General features: G+C 32.7%; 2 protein-coding genes across 2 annotated transcripts; one reads left to right on the forward strand and one right to left on the reverse strand.

The window, feature by feature from the left end:
• Nucleotides 1–6,096: 6,096 nt before the first annotated feature.
• LOC107853872 (ethylene-responsive transcription factor LEP-like) lies at nucleotides 6,097–7,275 on the forward strand. Its single transcript, XM_016698857.2, has 2 exons — nucleotides 6,097–6,736; nucleotides 6,939–7,275. The coding sequence occupies exons 1-2, from the start codon at nucleotides 6,180–6,182 to the stop codon at nucleotides 7,273–7,275; spliced, it is 894 nt and encodes a 297-aa protein (XP_016554343.1). The 5' UTR covers nucleotides 6,097–6,179.
• Nucleotides 7,276–8,545: 1,270 nt separating this feature from the next.
• On the reverse strand, nucleotides 8,546–12,534 carry LOC107853866 (probable protein S-acyltransferase 7). Its single transcript, XM_016698854.2, has 5 exons — nucleotides 11,597–12,534; nucleotides 10,828–11,010; nucleotides 9,773–10,081; nucleotides 9,407–9,640; nucleotides 8,546–9,237 (listed from the first exon to the last, which is right to left on the reverse strand). Exons 1-5 carry the CDS (start codon nucleotides 11,705–11,707, stop codon nucleotides 8,902–8,904), a joined length of 1,173 nt encoding a protein of 390 aa, XP_016554340.2. The 5' UTR covers nucleotides 11,708–12,534; the 3' UTR covers nucleotides 8,546–8,901.
• Between the last annotated feature and the right edge of the window lie 1,482 nt (nucleotides 12,535–14,016).

Here is a 14,016-nt window from a genome sequence, read left to right on the forward strand (position 1 = left end):
TTATAATGCCTACCTGTGAAAAAAATAGAGAAATACTCCGATTTTGCGTTTGACATGTTGAGTTTTCGATCAACAACCAAAAGATACGCAAGTGATTACACAAATAAACTATGTGAAAAGACTGAAATATCCACGTGAGGAAGCAGACATGATGACCACCAGCAACTTGCTTAGTCACGCTTATGTATCTATAATATATTAAAAGTGTGAAGGGCCTTAGAAATGTTGTTTAAAGTTTTTGTCCTTTATTAAAAGTCTTTACTTTAGACAAAATTATCTTTTTACTATTTTTTCCTAATATATAAAAAATAAAAAATAATTAAATATATTTATGGTAAAACCTTTTCTTATTAGAAATCACTAGAATTAATGACAATCTACAATAGACAAAATTGTTCTTTTACTTTTAAAATTTGCATGGATCGTAATTCTAAACACAATTGAATTTAGTCGGATTTGAAACACAATTTTAAAAGGATATAAATTGAAGAATCGTTGAAGAAGACAAATTCTACTAAAAAGTGATTATAAAAGGATACTTACCATATTTTAAACTTTTCGTCCTTTAAAATATAATTTTAAAAGAATATATTCAAGAATCATTGAACAAGACAAAATCTTCTAAATGTGATTATAAAAGGATTTGAGTATACTTACCATGTTTTAAACTTTCGGTCATTGTTCTTTTGGTTCTCCTCAGTTATGTCTTGATATTAGGTAATAATTATTTTAATAAGCTGGTTTCAATTTGCTTGAGTATTATCTGTTTATTCCTGTTTTTAATTGCTATTTTTTTTAATATTTTGTTATTTTGCTTTTGTTTTATAAGTGGTACAGTTCTTTTTAGAGTTATAAGGTGTTCTAAAATTTAAACATATGATATTTTTATGTTCATGATGTATATCTTTTGAAATACAATGATATAATTAATTAGTAATTGTTTCTACCAAAGAAAATAATATAGTACATTTTTTTATACAGATAGCTCTACCACTAAAATCTGTGCATCTTTTGTTTATTAAAAATTAATTATTTTGATTTTGAATTCATTTATACCAATACATATTATACTAACGTTGTGTCTTTGGCTATTGTAGAAAAATTGACCTTATTATTGCATTGAATTCAACTGATATCATGATCATACGATCACAAATTCATGATTGAGTTATTAATTCCCCGCCAAGCACTAGGAAAAAGGTAGAATAGTCAAAAATATTATAACTTATGTTATTTATGTGTATATGTTGTTCTAATCAAGTATAAGAGCGTAGATTCCACAGGTCGCATGACTTCTTCTACTTCTATGCTTTTTTTTAATTATATTTTGGTTTGGATTGAAGTCTCTTTTTAAAAAAATTCATTATCATTAATTTTTCTATTTTTTTTATTTTTTTTAGTTATTAAATTTAAGGATTATATACGAACATACATAATTAATGTTTCTTTGACAATGAATTCTCCCTTTTTGATAATTTTCTCAAATTTTTAATTGGAAATTTCTAATTGAAACTGTCGCATGACTATAACTTTGCTTTAGACATTGGCATACACATCAACATAAAAAAGGTAGGCATCTCGTATCCCTTTTTCTATTTATGTTCAAGTTGATTTATAAGCCTAAGTTAATAGTTTTATTAAATTCACTCAATAAAAATTGTGTTCATGTTAATATTATAATCTTCTCTTCTATGTAGGAATTTAATTATTTTTTTTATATTTATGACTTTGAAATCCACTAAATTTATGTATTAAATTTTTTATTATTTGAATTATGTAAAATAGCATTTGTAAAGTTAAAGAAATAGCTAAGAAATTGAAACTTGAGTAGTCAATATGGTGTAAATAAATCCTATCATGACTTGCTTCTTCCTCAAGTCCAAAACAGAAGACATAAAAAGCAGTTTTGCAAAATAAATAAATCAAGTCCTAATTCTATACAAAGAAAAAATAATATACATTACAAATAGTAGCAACACGTACTATACTAATATTTGGACAACTTTGCCTAAATCAAATTTTCGTTAATTTTAAATTATTTATTAGAAAAATAATTAAAGGACAATAATTTGAGAAAATAGTAAATAATATATAGTAGATGTAGATGTATATAACATTAATCTATATCTATACTATATTAAAAGCATAAAGGCTTTAAAAATATTATTTGAACTTTTTTGTCCTCCATTAAAAGTCTTTGCTTTTAGACAAAATCGTCTTTTCACTATTTTTCTAATATTTAAGAGTTGAAAATTACTTAAATATTTATAGTAAAATATTTCGAAGTCATAAAAATTAATGACAATTAATACTTTTTTAATTAGTGTAAGAATTCTAAATCAATTAAAGTTCACTTTAAGCATATTTAAAAAATCTATAAATAAATATGAAATCGTGAGAAAAAGAAAAATATAAGGACCAAATTTTAAAATGTTTTATGTAAGTAATCAAAAATTTTCTAAAGATGTGACTTTAAAAATAAGAATTTTTTTTAAATATATAAAAAAAATCGTACAACAAATATCGTTCAAATCGATGCATCTCTCTTAGCCTCTAGCTAGCATTAAGGAAAAGAGGTACTACATGACAAATGCAAAAGTGACGATCCATTAACCACTTTGAAACTTTTGGAAAAACTATATATGTGCTTACAATAAAATATATGTTATGTTTACATTATTATATTGAAGTGTGAAAAATCTTAAGAAGTGATTTAAACTTTTTAAATTTCATTAAAAACCTTTGCAATAAACAAGATCATCTAATTTTAAATAATTAAATGTTACACGTGCGAGGCACGTGCGATTAAACTAGTAATAGTAATAACATAGAGGGATTCAATGTGTTAGCTACTCTTAAGAGAACTCAATAACTTTTGCTCATATCCTATATAAATATTAAAGTATTCATTAATAATTATATATTTTCTTATTCTGAACTTAATAATTATAGTATGTTAACTTGAAATTGTTATAGAACCTATAAGTTTTAATAAAAATTTGTTCACACTCTATAGGACATAGAAGTATATGATAGATTTAGGCCAATGAGCTAAATTATTGCATGCTCATCAAGCTCTATATTCCAAATGATGACTAAAATTGATGCTTTTATTTAGCAATCATTAGGTGCATTTAGCTATCTTGGAATTTCTCATATCAAATTTTAATTTTTTACAAAAAGTTTTTTTATTTAATTATTTTATACATGTATTCCATGTTTATTCTAATGTTGTGAGTGGGCCTTGGTTTTCAATATATTTGTATGATTAATAGTATCTGGTCAAGTTTACTAATTATAAGAGCTATATCACATTCACATGTCACACAAAATCATAAGTAAATATATACTCAATAAATGAATGATCACTAGAGTCGATATTTTTAATTTTAATGTAGAACGAAGATTCTATTATTTTTTTTTAAATTTTCGTAGGCATTCACATTGAAATTCGACTAAATCCTAATTCACGCATTGCAAGGCCCCATTTGCGGGATAACACTCATTTCAACAAGATTTTTTCTTTTCCATTCTCATGTGCTCGAACAACCGAACTCGAGATTTCTAATTAAGAATGGAGTGAAGGTAACCATTCCACCGCAATTCAAACTAGTTAGTACCAAGATTCTTGATTATTAATATAGAAAATTTATGTTCACATTTCATTATTTTGTGTGGCCATATTATATGTTAATCATGTTCTTGATTTGTGCTTCATGTGGACAAAAGTATATTTTAATCTCTTTTGCATGTTATTCCAACTTGACTCAATCCTTTGTAAGTTATTTGACCCTATCTTTGAAAATCAATGAATAAAAAGAAAGGATAACTTTTTCTCAGATTCTTTTTTTTAATATATATAAAATTTGTATGTTTGCTTTAATTAATGGACAAATATTAGATGATTTTCTCAGGCACATTACAATTAAATAGCTAGTGATATTACTACAAATAATTACTATTATTTTGTCAAAATTTGCAACTATATTGTACCATCGCTTTAATGATGAAAATTATTTGACAGGATTAATGTTTTATTTTTTGAAAAATAAAAGTGGACACATGAGTCCGAACGCTATGTTGAATCTCCATGGATCAGCTCAGACATCCAAGCTAATTTGTGCATATAATAATGTCTATTTCACGATTACTTACTACCTCCCACTAAAATAAATGCCCTCACATGGCGATGCTTGTCGAGATTTAGACAACCACAACAACTGCAACGACAGCAACAACAACAACAACATATCAACGTTACTTTACAAGTAAGGTCTGGGAAGGGTAGAATATACGCAGATCTCACCTCTATCTTTAGGTTGTTTTCAATAGAACCTCAGCTTAATCGATACCTGCCAAATAGTTTGAAAAAGAGATCCATATACAATCACAATACAATTACAAACTAATCGAAATGGAAATCGCTACACAACAAACTATAGAAAGAACAATAACGAAAATAAAATAATACAATAATCAATACATAAAATATCGGTGAAAGCTGAAATCGAAGCTCAAGGAACTGCAAGCATAACACTAATAATACCTAATATGTTTTAAATAATTAATTGTTAATATATTTTCTTGGAGGGACGGTGCTAGGTGCATGGGCAATTATTTGTTGGCATGGCATGCATTAATGCACATGATACTAATGATGTGAAGGTGGTATATAATCATAATTAGCATGATGATCAAATTAGTACTTAAGGCAATGTTTGTGGAACCCATTTGGATTTTGGAAGCAATATTTGGAGGACCCAACCTAATTTATGGGTAGATGAATATAATTGTACTTAATTTGGCTAGAAAGATTGTTATACGTAGTTATTATATTACTCTCTAGACCCCAAAAATGATTCATCAGAAGCTACAAGGAGCACACATCGAGAATAAAATGTGAGAAGGTCACTTGAGATAATTTGAATATGTCTTGTGTGAATATACAAATATACCGGTTCAGAGGTACGTAGGTAGACCTAGAATTACATGCAAGAAGTTTTCTCATATAAAATCTACAAATTAGTCATCGGTATCAATATAAATTTAGCTAAAAATATGACATGAGAATGAAAAAAAAAAATTCACACATGTGATATCCAATGGTGGAGTCAGAATTTTCATTTAGAGTGTTCAGAAATGCATACACGAACTAGCCTAAGGGGGTTCAACATCTACTATATATACATAAAAAATAATTTTAACCAAATATAAATAATGTGTTTTTCGCCGAAGGATATTCGGATGAACCCCTCATTGTATGCCAGCTCCACCCTAATGACATCTACTAGTTATAAGAATAGGTTCTATTATTGGGACTGAAGGTAGTTATTGTTGTATTCGTTTATTTGAAGTTGATTTAATCAATTAAGATTCGTATGGTTAAAAATTCATAAAAGAGTATTCGGCCTCATTTGCTTGCAGTTGATGAAAATCTTGATCTTAATTATTCACATCTCAATCATTAAATCCATTTATTTTTGAGATGAGTTATCTAAGTCTTAACTGTTTAGCGTATTTATTTCTTTTGTGTCACAATCACTTAATAAATCTGAATAGATATATCACTAATTTCGAACAGTCATTGCTATGAACTATCGTTAACGTCCACCATTATCAACATGAGCCATCTTTAATGAATTATCAGGGGTGGAGCCAGCGTTTGGCTAGGAGATTCATCCGAACTTTTTTCAATGGAAAAATTTTACTATTTGTACATGATTATATATATATATATATATATATATATATATATTAGGTATTGAATCCATTTGAGTAATTTTTCTTTCAATATTGAACCTCTCAGCTGGCACCTCCTCTAATGAATATTAAAGAGAAGCTTAGATTAAAACATAAAAGAACTAGATTTGAGCCCACAACATGATTAGCATCAGATAGTCCTAAGACTTGTAACATCACTTGAAGTAATCATGATTCATGATTGAAAAATTTTCTACTACTATATATTTTACACTTAGATATAGTTTAAAATAATGAGCATCATTTTATCACTTTGTCACATCTATATATATATCCGTATGCAACAACCACTATTTAGTCAAAGAAAAAAACATCTCAATCATCAATACTCAGTAAACTAAATAAAGAGAAAATTTGAATTTGTGGTCAGCGGACAGAAGCGAATTCAGAATTTAAACGTTCGTACGGAAAATTCCAAAATGGATTTCATCAACTCATCTAGTTCTTCATCAACTAGTAAGAGCACAAAACCAAGAAAGAACATTGGTGCTACTACTCAAAGTGTCAAGCAAAAGGCAGAGGAACAACAGAGCAGTATTCGATATCTGGGCGTGAGGCGAAGGCCATGGGGTCGATATGCTGCAGAGATAAGAGATCCCACCACGAAAGAAAGGCATTGGCTCGGGACATTTGACACTGCTGAAGAAGCCGCGTTGGCCTATGACAGAGCTGCACGCTCCATGCGCGTTAACAACAAATCTAACAAACCAACTCGGACTAACTTTGTCTACTCAGACATGCCACATGGCTATTCTGTCACTTGTATAGTCTCCCCGGACGAGGAACATCAACACCACCAACAACAGATATTGGTCTTTGGTCAGGCCGAGAGTGCTCCTGCTCCCACGGTCGATTGTGGGGCCCACTTCAGTCACTTTTCCGCCAGCAACATGAATAATGTTGGTGGTGGTGGAGAGTTTGTGTTACAACAGTACTATAACCCCAACTACAGTATGCATATGGAAGACAATTACAGGTATTGAAGCATGATAATTTCATCTCTTTTTGTTGATCCAAGCATATAGAAACATTTTTCTTTGGTATTATGACCATCTCCGGAGTCTAAATCAAGATGATCGCTAAGGATGTTTGAGGTTCAATACATATATGTAATAAAAGTAATATTCGATGTATATGCATATGATAAAGGGTATTCAACTGACGTCTTTTAACAACAGGTACGATATTAATAATGCAACGTCAACAGAATTGCCACCATTGCCAGAAGATATAATAAGCAGCAGCAACTACTACTACTTGAATGATCAAAGTACACAATTTCCAACAACAACAATTTCAGAAATGGGTTGTAGCAGCAGCAGCAGCAACAATGGCCTTTTGAATGAAATGATAATTGGTACAAACAATGAGTATCACTATGGAGGAAGTACAATTACTACAACAAGCAGTACAACAACAACAGCTGGGAGTTTTAACTATTTTGGTTTTGATGACTGTTTACAGCCACTGAAAGATGAACCCAACAATAAAAGTTTGGGTTATTGGTTCTCATAAATTCGAACATTATCCTTCGCAGATGGCTTAAACACGAAAGGGTAGTATTGTAAGTGGCAGAGTGACCTTGCTGCCACGGTTCACTGAGATTCAACCATGCAACATGTATTTAGATTAGTCGAATCAGCGACTTATGGAATACCAGATGGTTCAAAAAAATTGAATCCATCTCATAAAAACTCATGTTAATTTCTCCTTGTGCTTGTTATTATTTGGTTTTATTAATTAATGCTGTAATTTCATCATCCTTATACAATATACATACTTTGTGCTGAATGAATGAATGTGTAACAAGTTCATCATTTATGTTTAATTATTTTAATCTCACTATCTTTTCTTGATAATTCTGGTTGTTGATTTGTCACATGTTTTTTTCTTTTGCTTCCTATAAATTATTGCAAATAATTTAGTGAAAAGGGTCAAATTTATTTACTACTTTCGAAAAATTGGCTAAATATATCGGGGTCAAATTTATTCCCTCTACTTTGAAAAATTGGCTAAATATACCATTCGTCATACTTTGAGACCGAATTTACCCCCGTTGTTATATTTTAGGATGAAATTTATTCTCGTTGTTAAGAAATTTTTTCATATGTACCCTTACTTTAATAGAAAAGCTCATGTTAAATGCCCAATTTTTTAAAAATAAAACACATTTTAATCTAACTCGTCTAATCGGACTCGAGTCACAAAAAAGACACAAACAAATATACCTTCCTTCAGTTCTGTTGGTCAAATTTTTTTAATGAGATTAAACTTCTTAACAATGAGGATAAATAAGGCCCCAAAGTATGATAAGGATAAATTTAGTCCCAAAGTACGACGAATGGTATATTTAGCCAATTTTTCAAAGCAGAAAGGTGAATTTGGCCTCAAAATATGACGAGGGGTATATTTCGCCAATTTTTCAAAATAGAGGGTAAATTTAATCCTTTTTCCAATAATTTATCCAGTATTCAATATAGCATCATTATTATATTCAATGTTTTTCCTTTCAACATTTGTTTCTTTTGTCTTTGGGTTATATTAGGGGCCATTCAAAGTAGACAAGTCGGGGCGGAGCTACAATTCTGCTTACGAGTTCGACAGAACCCAATAGCTTGACCAGTATTTGTGTTTAAAAAATACCCTCTTAATATCTACGAATATGTTATTCAAAACCTAATAAAATGTGTTTTCAAGAATCCGGAACCCAAAAACTTAAAATTCTAGCTGCGACTCTGCTTGAAGCTTAAACATGTCCTAGTTATGCAAGTTATTTTCAATCTCATAGCCATAAACTTCAGTTTTTAGAAATATAGACAAGCAGCAATATCTTACAACTTCGCCAGAAAATCATTCATTGAATGGTTATATCATCAAAGAACTATGAGCTGCTGAAAATTCACAAGAAAAAAGAAAATATTGAGCACCAACCCCTCCGGGCCTCCGGCCGCGAATGTTGTGGCAATAGCCATGTCACGAATGCAGGAAGAATGAGAACTTCAACGAACAATCTCAACGAATTAGACCAGTACTTCTCCCTGTCCTGCATTTCGTGTTCTGCTCTAAACTCGTTCAGCCAATATCTGTAGTCTGTACGCCCGATGATCTGATGTTGCCCGGTGGTCTTTATGGTCTTGTCTTTCATCCCTCACATCGGTCTGCCCCCACACCACCTACGCTGCTTCTTGTCTGGCTGTCTGTTTCTTTACACTCATCGATATCAACAGCCTGTCTTCTGCCAACTCCTATGTCAAAGTTCTTCATTTTGTGCATATCTGATGAATTCGTAGTAGTTCCGCCACCCAAATAAGATGAAGCGTTGAAGCTTGATGAGCGATCAGCGTTCACCTTTGCACGAAAATTGATCCTGGAACTTGCCATGCCAGTGCAAAAGATGTCCTTAAAATTTCTAGCACATCCGAGATTAAAAGGATTCATCTTCCTCTCATACCTATACCGGTAATTTTCATATGTGGTCTGCATGAAACACAACATTCTTAAGGGTGAGAAGTGGAACGAGCAAGACAACAAAAACATACCCGGTGTAGTCCCACAAAGTGAGGTAAAGAGGCTGTTTCCGCTGAACCTCAGTTCTATCAGAACGAGTAATATTAACTAAAATCAAGAAAGGACGGGGTAAATGGACCTGGTTCGTGATTATCAAGTACAAGTGAAATGCCGTGAGACCTCCCAGAAACCAAGAAACTACGAACGTATACATTATAAGGATGCCTGAAGCAGGTGATTTGACAAGCGCGCGCCAAATGTTACAGTGGTGTGCTTCCATAATCTTCTTTATATTTACCCAGCAGAACACGAAGACATAGAGGCTCAGGAGGTTTGTAGTGGAAACAAACATGAAAAAGTAACGATAGTTCCTCTGCAAGAAATAACGCGAATACATCACAGATGAGAAGAATGTTTTGTAGACAGGACAATACTAACCAGAAGCTTAAGGACAATAGATCCAAATGACAAAACCTTTTGAAATGCAAGCATGGATCAAACATACCTTCCCAATACACTGTCCCACCCACGGGCAATGATGGTCGAAGCGCTCAATGCAATTGTCGCATATGGAGCAATGAGAACAGCGTGGTGGCCGATATAACATACATGTTTTGCAGTATTTTACTTTGACAACTATTCCATTAACAGTAACATTTTTCATAGGCGGTAAACTGACAGGACCAGTCTGACTCCCTAAACAACTCGTTGAGATGCTAGAGGTTTCACATTCATCGTCAGCATCTGGAGGATGGGCATTTCGTGGAACTATTCCAGGATCTGTCGCAGAAGTTAGCAAGAGAAGAATTACAATCTGCAAAAATTTACATATCAATACATTAGACATTACCTATTAAGATCCTCCATCCACCATGAACCAACTCTAACCACACACCAACCATGTACAGAGAAAGAGTGAGAGGGGATAGAAGAAATATACAACGATCGCCTCCTCTTAGTGCATGCTAGTGCATCGAACCATGTGTCATCTTCGCATACTTATAACTAGTATTCATAACAATTAACAAGGAACATGGTAACTGCTAAATAAGATAAGCAGTAATACTTAGAGCAATATACACCGGAAAAACAAAATGCATGAGTAGAAGAAAATGCCTTCCACTAAACATTTCCACTTTGATACTACATCTAAATGGACAAGCAAGGCACATACTAACAATGCTGATTATTGATTTGGCTTGCATGGACTATATCTGATTTTTTGACCGATAAAGACAGAACAAAGAATCGGGAAGTGGCTTGCATCCTAACGTTGATGGGAATAAAAGTAAGAATTTAAGTTTGGTGCACCGTCGGTGTAGTTTTTTTTTTTTACACCATCAGGTGACTTTTACCTGCTGTAGTAGGTCATCCACTTCTCAGGTAAAAATATAAAAATGGATGAGCTGCTACAACAGGTAAAAGTCACCTGATGGAGTAAAAAAAAACTACACTGACAGTGCACCAAACTTAAACTCAAAAAGTAACAGCATATAAAGATGGATTGAAAACATGGAAATCAGTAATAGTCAAGTGAAGTAAAAGAAGAAGAAAACTCACAAGGGCTGAGAAGATAAGAGATATGGCCACAATAAGATAGCCTAATCGGTGGGGAAATGCATCGACGAGGCCTCTTGAGACGAAAGCACAAAATAATGCTACTGGAACTAGGATTAAGAACAACGTAAGAAACAGTGCTCTAATATCTGGACCAAATACAAGTCTGCCTCCAAGGAAGAATCTCTGCAATGATATAAAAGGCTGTAATGAGACAGTAGAGACTTATCATAAATGATAGGCTATATGAAGCCTTTACCGTCATGATTCATCGCCTATGCATAGCTAGCTAACTCCGGTTAAAGGATAGAATAGGTCAACAAATATGTAAAAATAGTCGAACCATGATGTACACCTGACTCGAACAAATTTGGGATTAAGGGGTAGTTGATTGATTGATATTTTTCTTAGTGACTTAGGCAGTTAAAGAAGGGGAGCCTTGGAGTAACGGGTAAAGTTGCTGTCATGTGAACAAGAGGCAGGAGGTCATCAAGCCTAGAAAACAGCCTCTAGCAGAAATGCAAGGTAAGGCTGCGTTTAATACACCCTTGTGATGGGGACCCTTCTCCGGACTCTGCATAGAGCGGGAGCTTTAGTGCACCGGTGATGTTGGGGCCAGCTTACATACACTTGACTATTCTAACATGTTACCTGCTACCTCTCACCAACACAATTACTAGATAACTCTAAACCACTACTTATGTATTGAACGCTTACAAACTAAAACGTTTGTAAAATTCAGGAGAAACACAAAGAAAAAGATCAGCATTACATTTCTTCCTTTCCACGTTTGATAAAGTTGCAATTGTGAACCATTAGTATTGTTGATTCTCTCTTTGGAATTGCATCGGTTGCCAGGGGATAACCATTGAGGCGAATACATTTTCCTTGGTAAGTTAAAGGAGATCTCGCGGATCTCCAATCACTTACAAATTCAAGCATCTGTCTTTATCCAATTTGTATAAAGATTGAAGCTTCAGCCTCAATCAACAATCTTGCCATACCACACATAAAATCGACAAAAAATCCTTTTCGTGATTGATAAGACAAAATATTTACAACACCTAAATCAAGATTTTCATGAAATAAACACAATTTACAAACATAACAAACCAAGAATGCCCAATTTGGAAACTTAGAGACACCACCAAAACCTTTATCTTCTTGTAAAATGCTCTTTTTTGTGATTAATAGAACAAAACTTACACCCAAAAAATCAAGAATCTTGGCAAATAAACATAAGTTCCAACAATTTCACAATGCACAAATATGTAAATATGAAACAAACCAAACCAAAATATGTCCAACTTGGATAACTAGAGACAAATAAAATGCTCTTTTTGTGATCAATATGACAAAAACTTAACCCAAACTGAACACCCAAATCAAGAATTTTGACAAATAAACACAAATTTGCAACAACTTTACAATGCAAGGAAAAGTGGATCAAATTATAGAGACACCAAAATGAACAAAAAAAAAAAAAAGAAAGAAAAGCAAACTTTATGTAAATAAATTATTAATTAGATATGTAAATTGAGACTTTGTTATAGGTTATTATAAGGACTCCCTCCTCCTTTGTAAAATTTTGTGTATATGATTAATTTATGAGAATTGAGAAGTGTGGAAGTTTGAAGGAGAGAGAGGGGCAAAAGAAAGGAAGAAAGGGGAAAAAAAAGTTCATTAGCAGTTAATTTTGCAATTGTTAATGAGAATAAAGGAAGACCATTCATGAGAAAAACTCAATTTTTTCTGAATTTACTCTCCACCATTAACTATATATTCATGTCTATAACATCTTTGACCCTTTATTACTATACCCCAACAGCTTGTTTTCTGGAAGGTAATGTCAGTTCACGGCTTGTGTTAAATGGAACACATTGCATGCATGCAGTGGTGTAGTCAAGATTTTCACTAAGAGGGTTCAGAAGTGAACATACGAACTAGCCGAAGGGGTTCAACATCTCCTAAAGATACATAAAAAATAATTTTAACCTTACATAAATAGTATAATTTTCCGTCTAAGGGTTCATCCAAACCCCTTGTCCAAAGGTGGCTCCCGGCCGCTACTACATGCATGCATGTGTGTCTAAGATGCATAGGCAGAAGAAGCTAATAAGCATGTTAACTAATATTGGATATTCATGCATAATAGAACACTAGCTGATATTAGTTAAATTTAAGAGATACGCATCCAGTATTCCTTCTATGACCTAAGTTATTACGACACACTCTAATTTTACAAGGATCCTATTACCCTTGAATTCAATTTTAACGTATTTTTATCAACCTTTTTAGCTGAGGTGACACCTTTGACGTGAATCCCATTTTTATGTAATAAAGGTGTCACGTCAGCATAAAAGGTTGACAAAATATGCTAAAATTGACTTAAGTGGTAATAGGATTTCCGTGAAGTTGGAGTGTGTCGTAGCAACTCTGGCCATAATTCGGGAGTAAGCATCCAGTACCCCTGAACTATGGCGAAAGTTGCCACGATACACTCCAACTTCACGGGAGTCCTATTACCCTAAACACAATTTTAGCATATTTTTGTCACCCTTTTGCGCAGACGTGACACCTTTATTACATAAAATAGGACCCACATCAAAGGTGACATGTCAGCTAAAAGATGAACAAAAGGTACGACGTCAACTAAAAAGAATGATAAAAATACGTTAAAATTTGGTTCCGAGGGTAATAGGACCTCCGTAAAGTTGAAGCGTGTCGTAATAAATTTGATCATAGTTCAAGGGTACTAGATGCATTACTCGAAATCTAACAATCAAAATGTTTCTACCAAAAGCTCTTACTTGGATTGAGTACCAACAAACTTATTCGTCGCGACTGGCACCCACCCTTGTCAAGTCCAGACCCCATGGGGCGAATGTTTGAACTAAGTTATGCCTTGTGAGTTACAAAACATAATTTGTGAGTTATGAACACATTTTATGTCTGTATAAATTTTATAGGAATTAAGACGCATAACCTATTTTGCTTATTAGACATAATTTGTGTTGTATTATAACACATAAATATAATTGTATCAATATAATCTCTTAACTTGTGTAACACCAGATATTCTAGCGAATAATCCTTTTATAAACTAGATCATCAAAAAATATTTGACAAACAACATAAATTCCGGCAGTTTGGAGTTAATAGAAAATTCTGACATTTTACATAATTACTGAA

This window comes from Capsicum annuum, chromosome 5 (genome assembly GCF_002878395.1).
Source record: "Capsicum annuum cultivar UCD-10X-F1 chromosome 5, UCD10Xv1.1, whole genome shotgun sequence".
In the NCBI taxonomy this organism is placed as follows: Eukaryota; Viridiplantae; Streptophyta; class Magnoliopsida; order Solanales; family Solanaceae; genus Capsicum; species Capsicum annuum.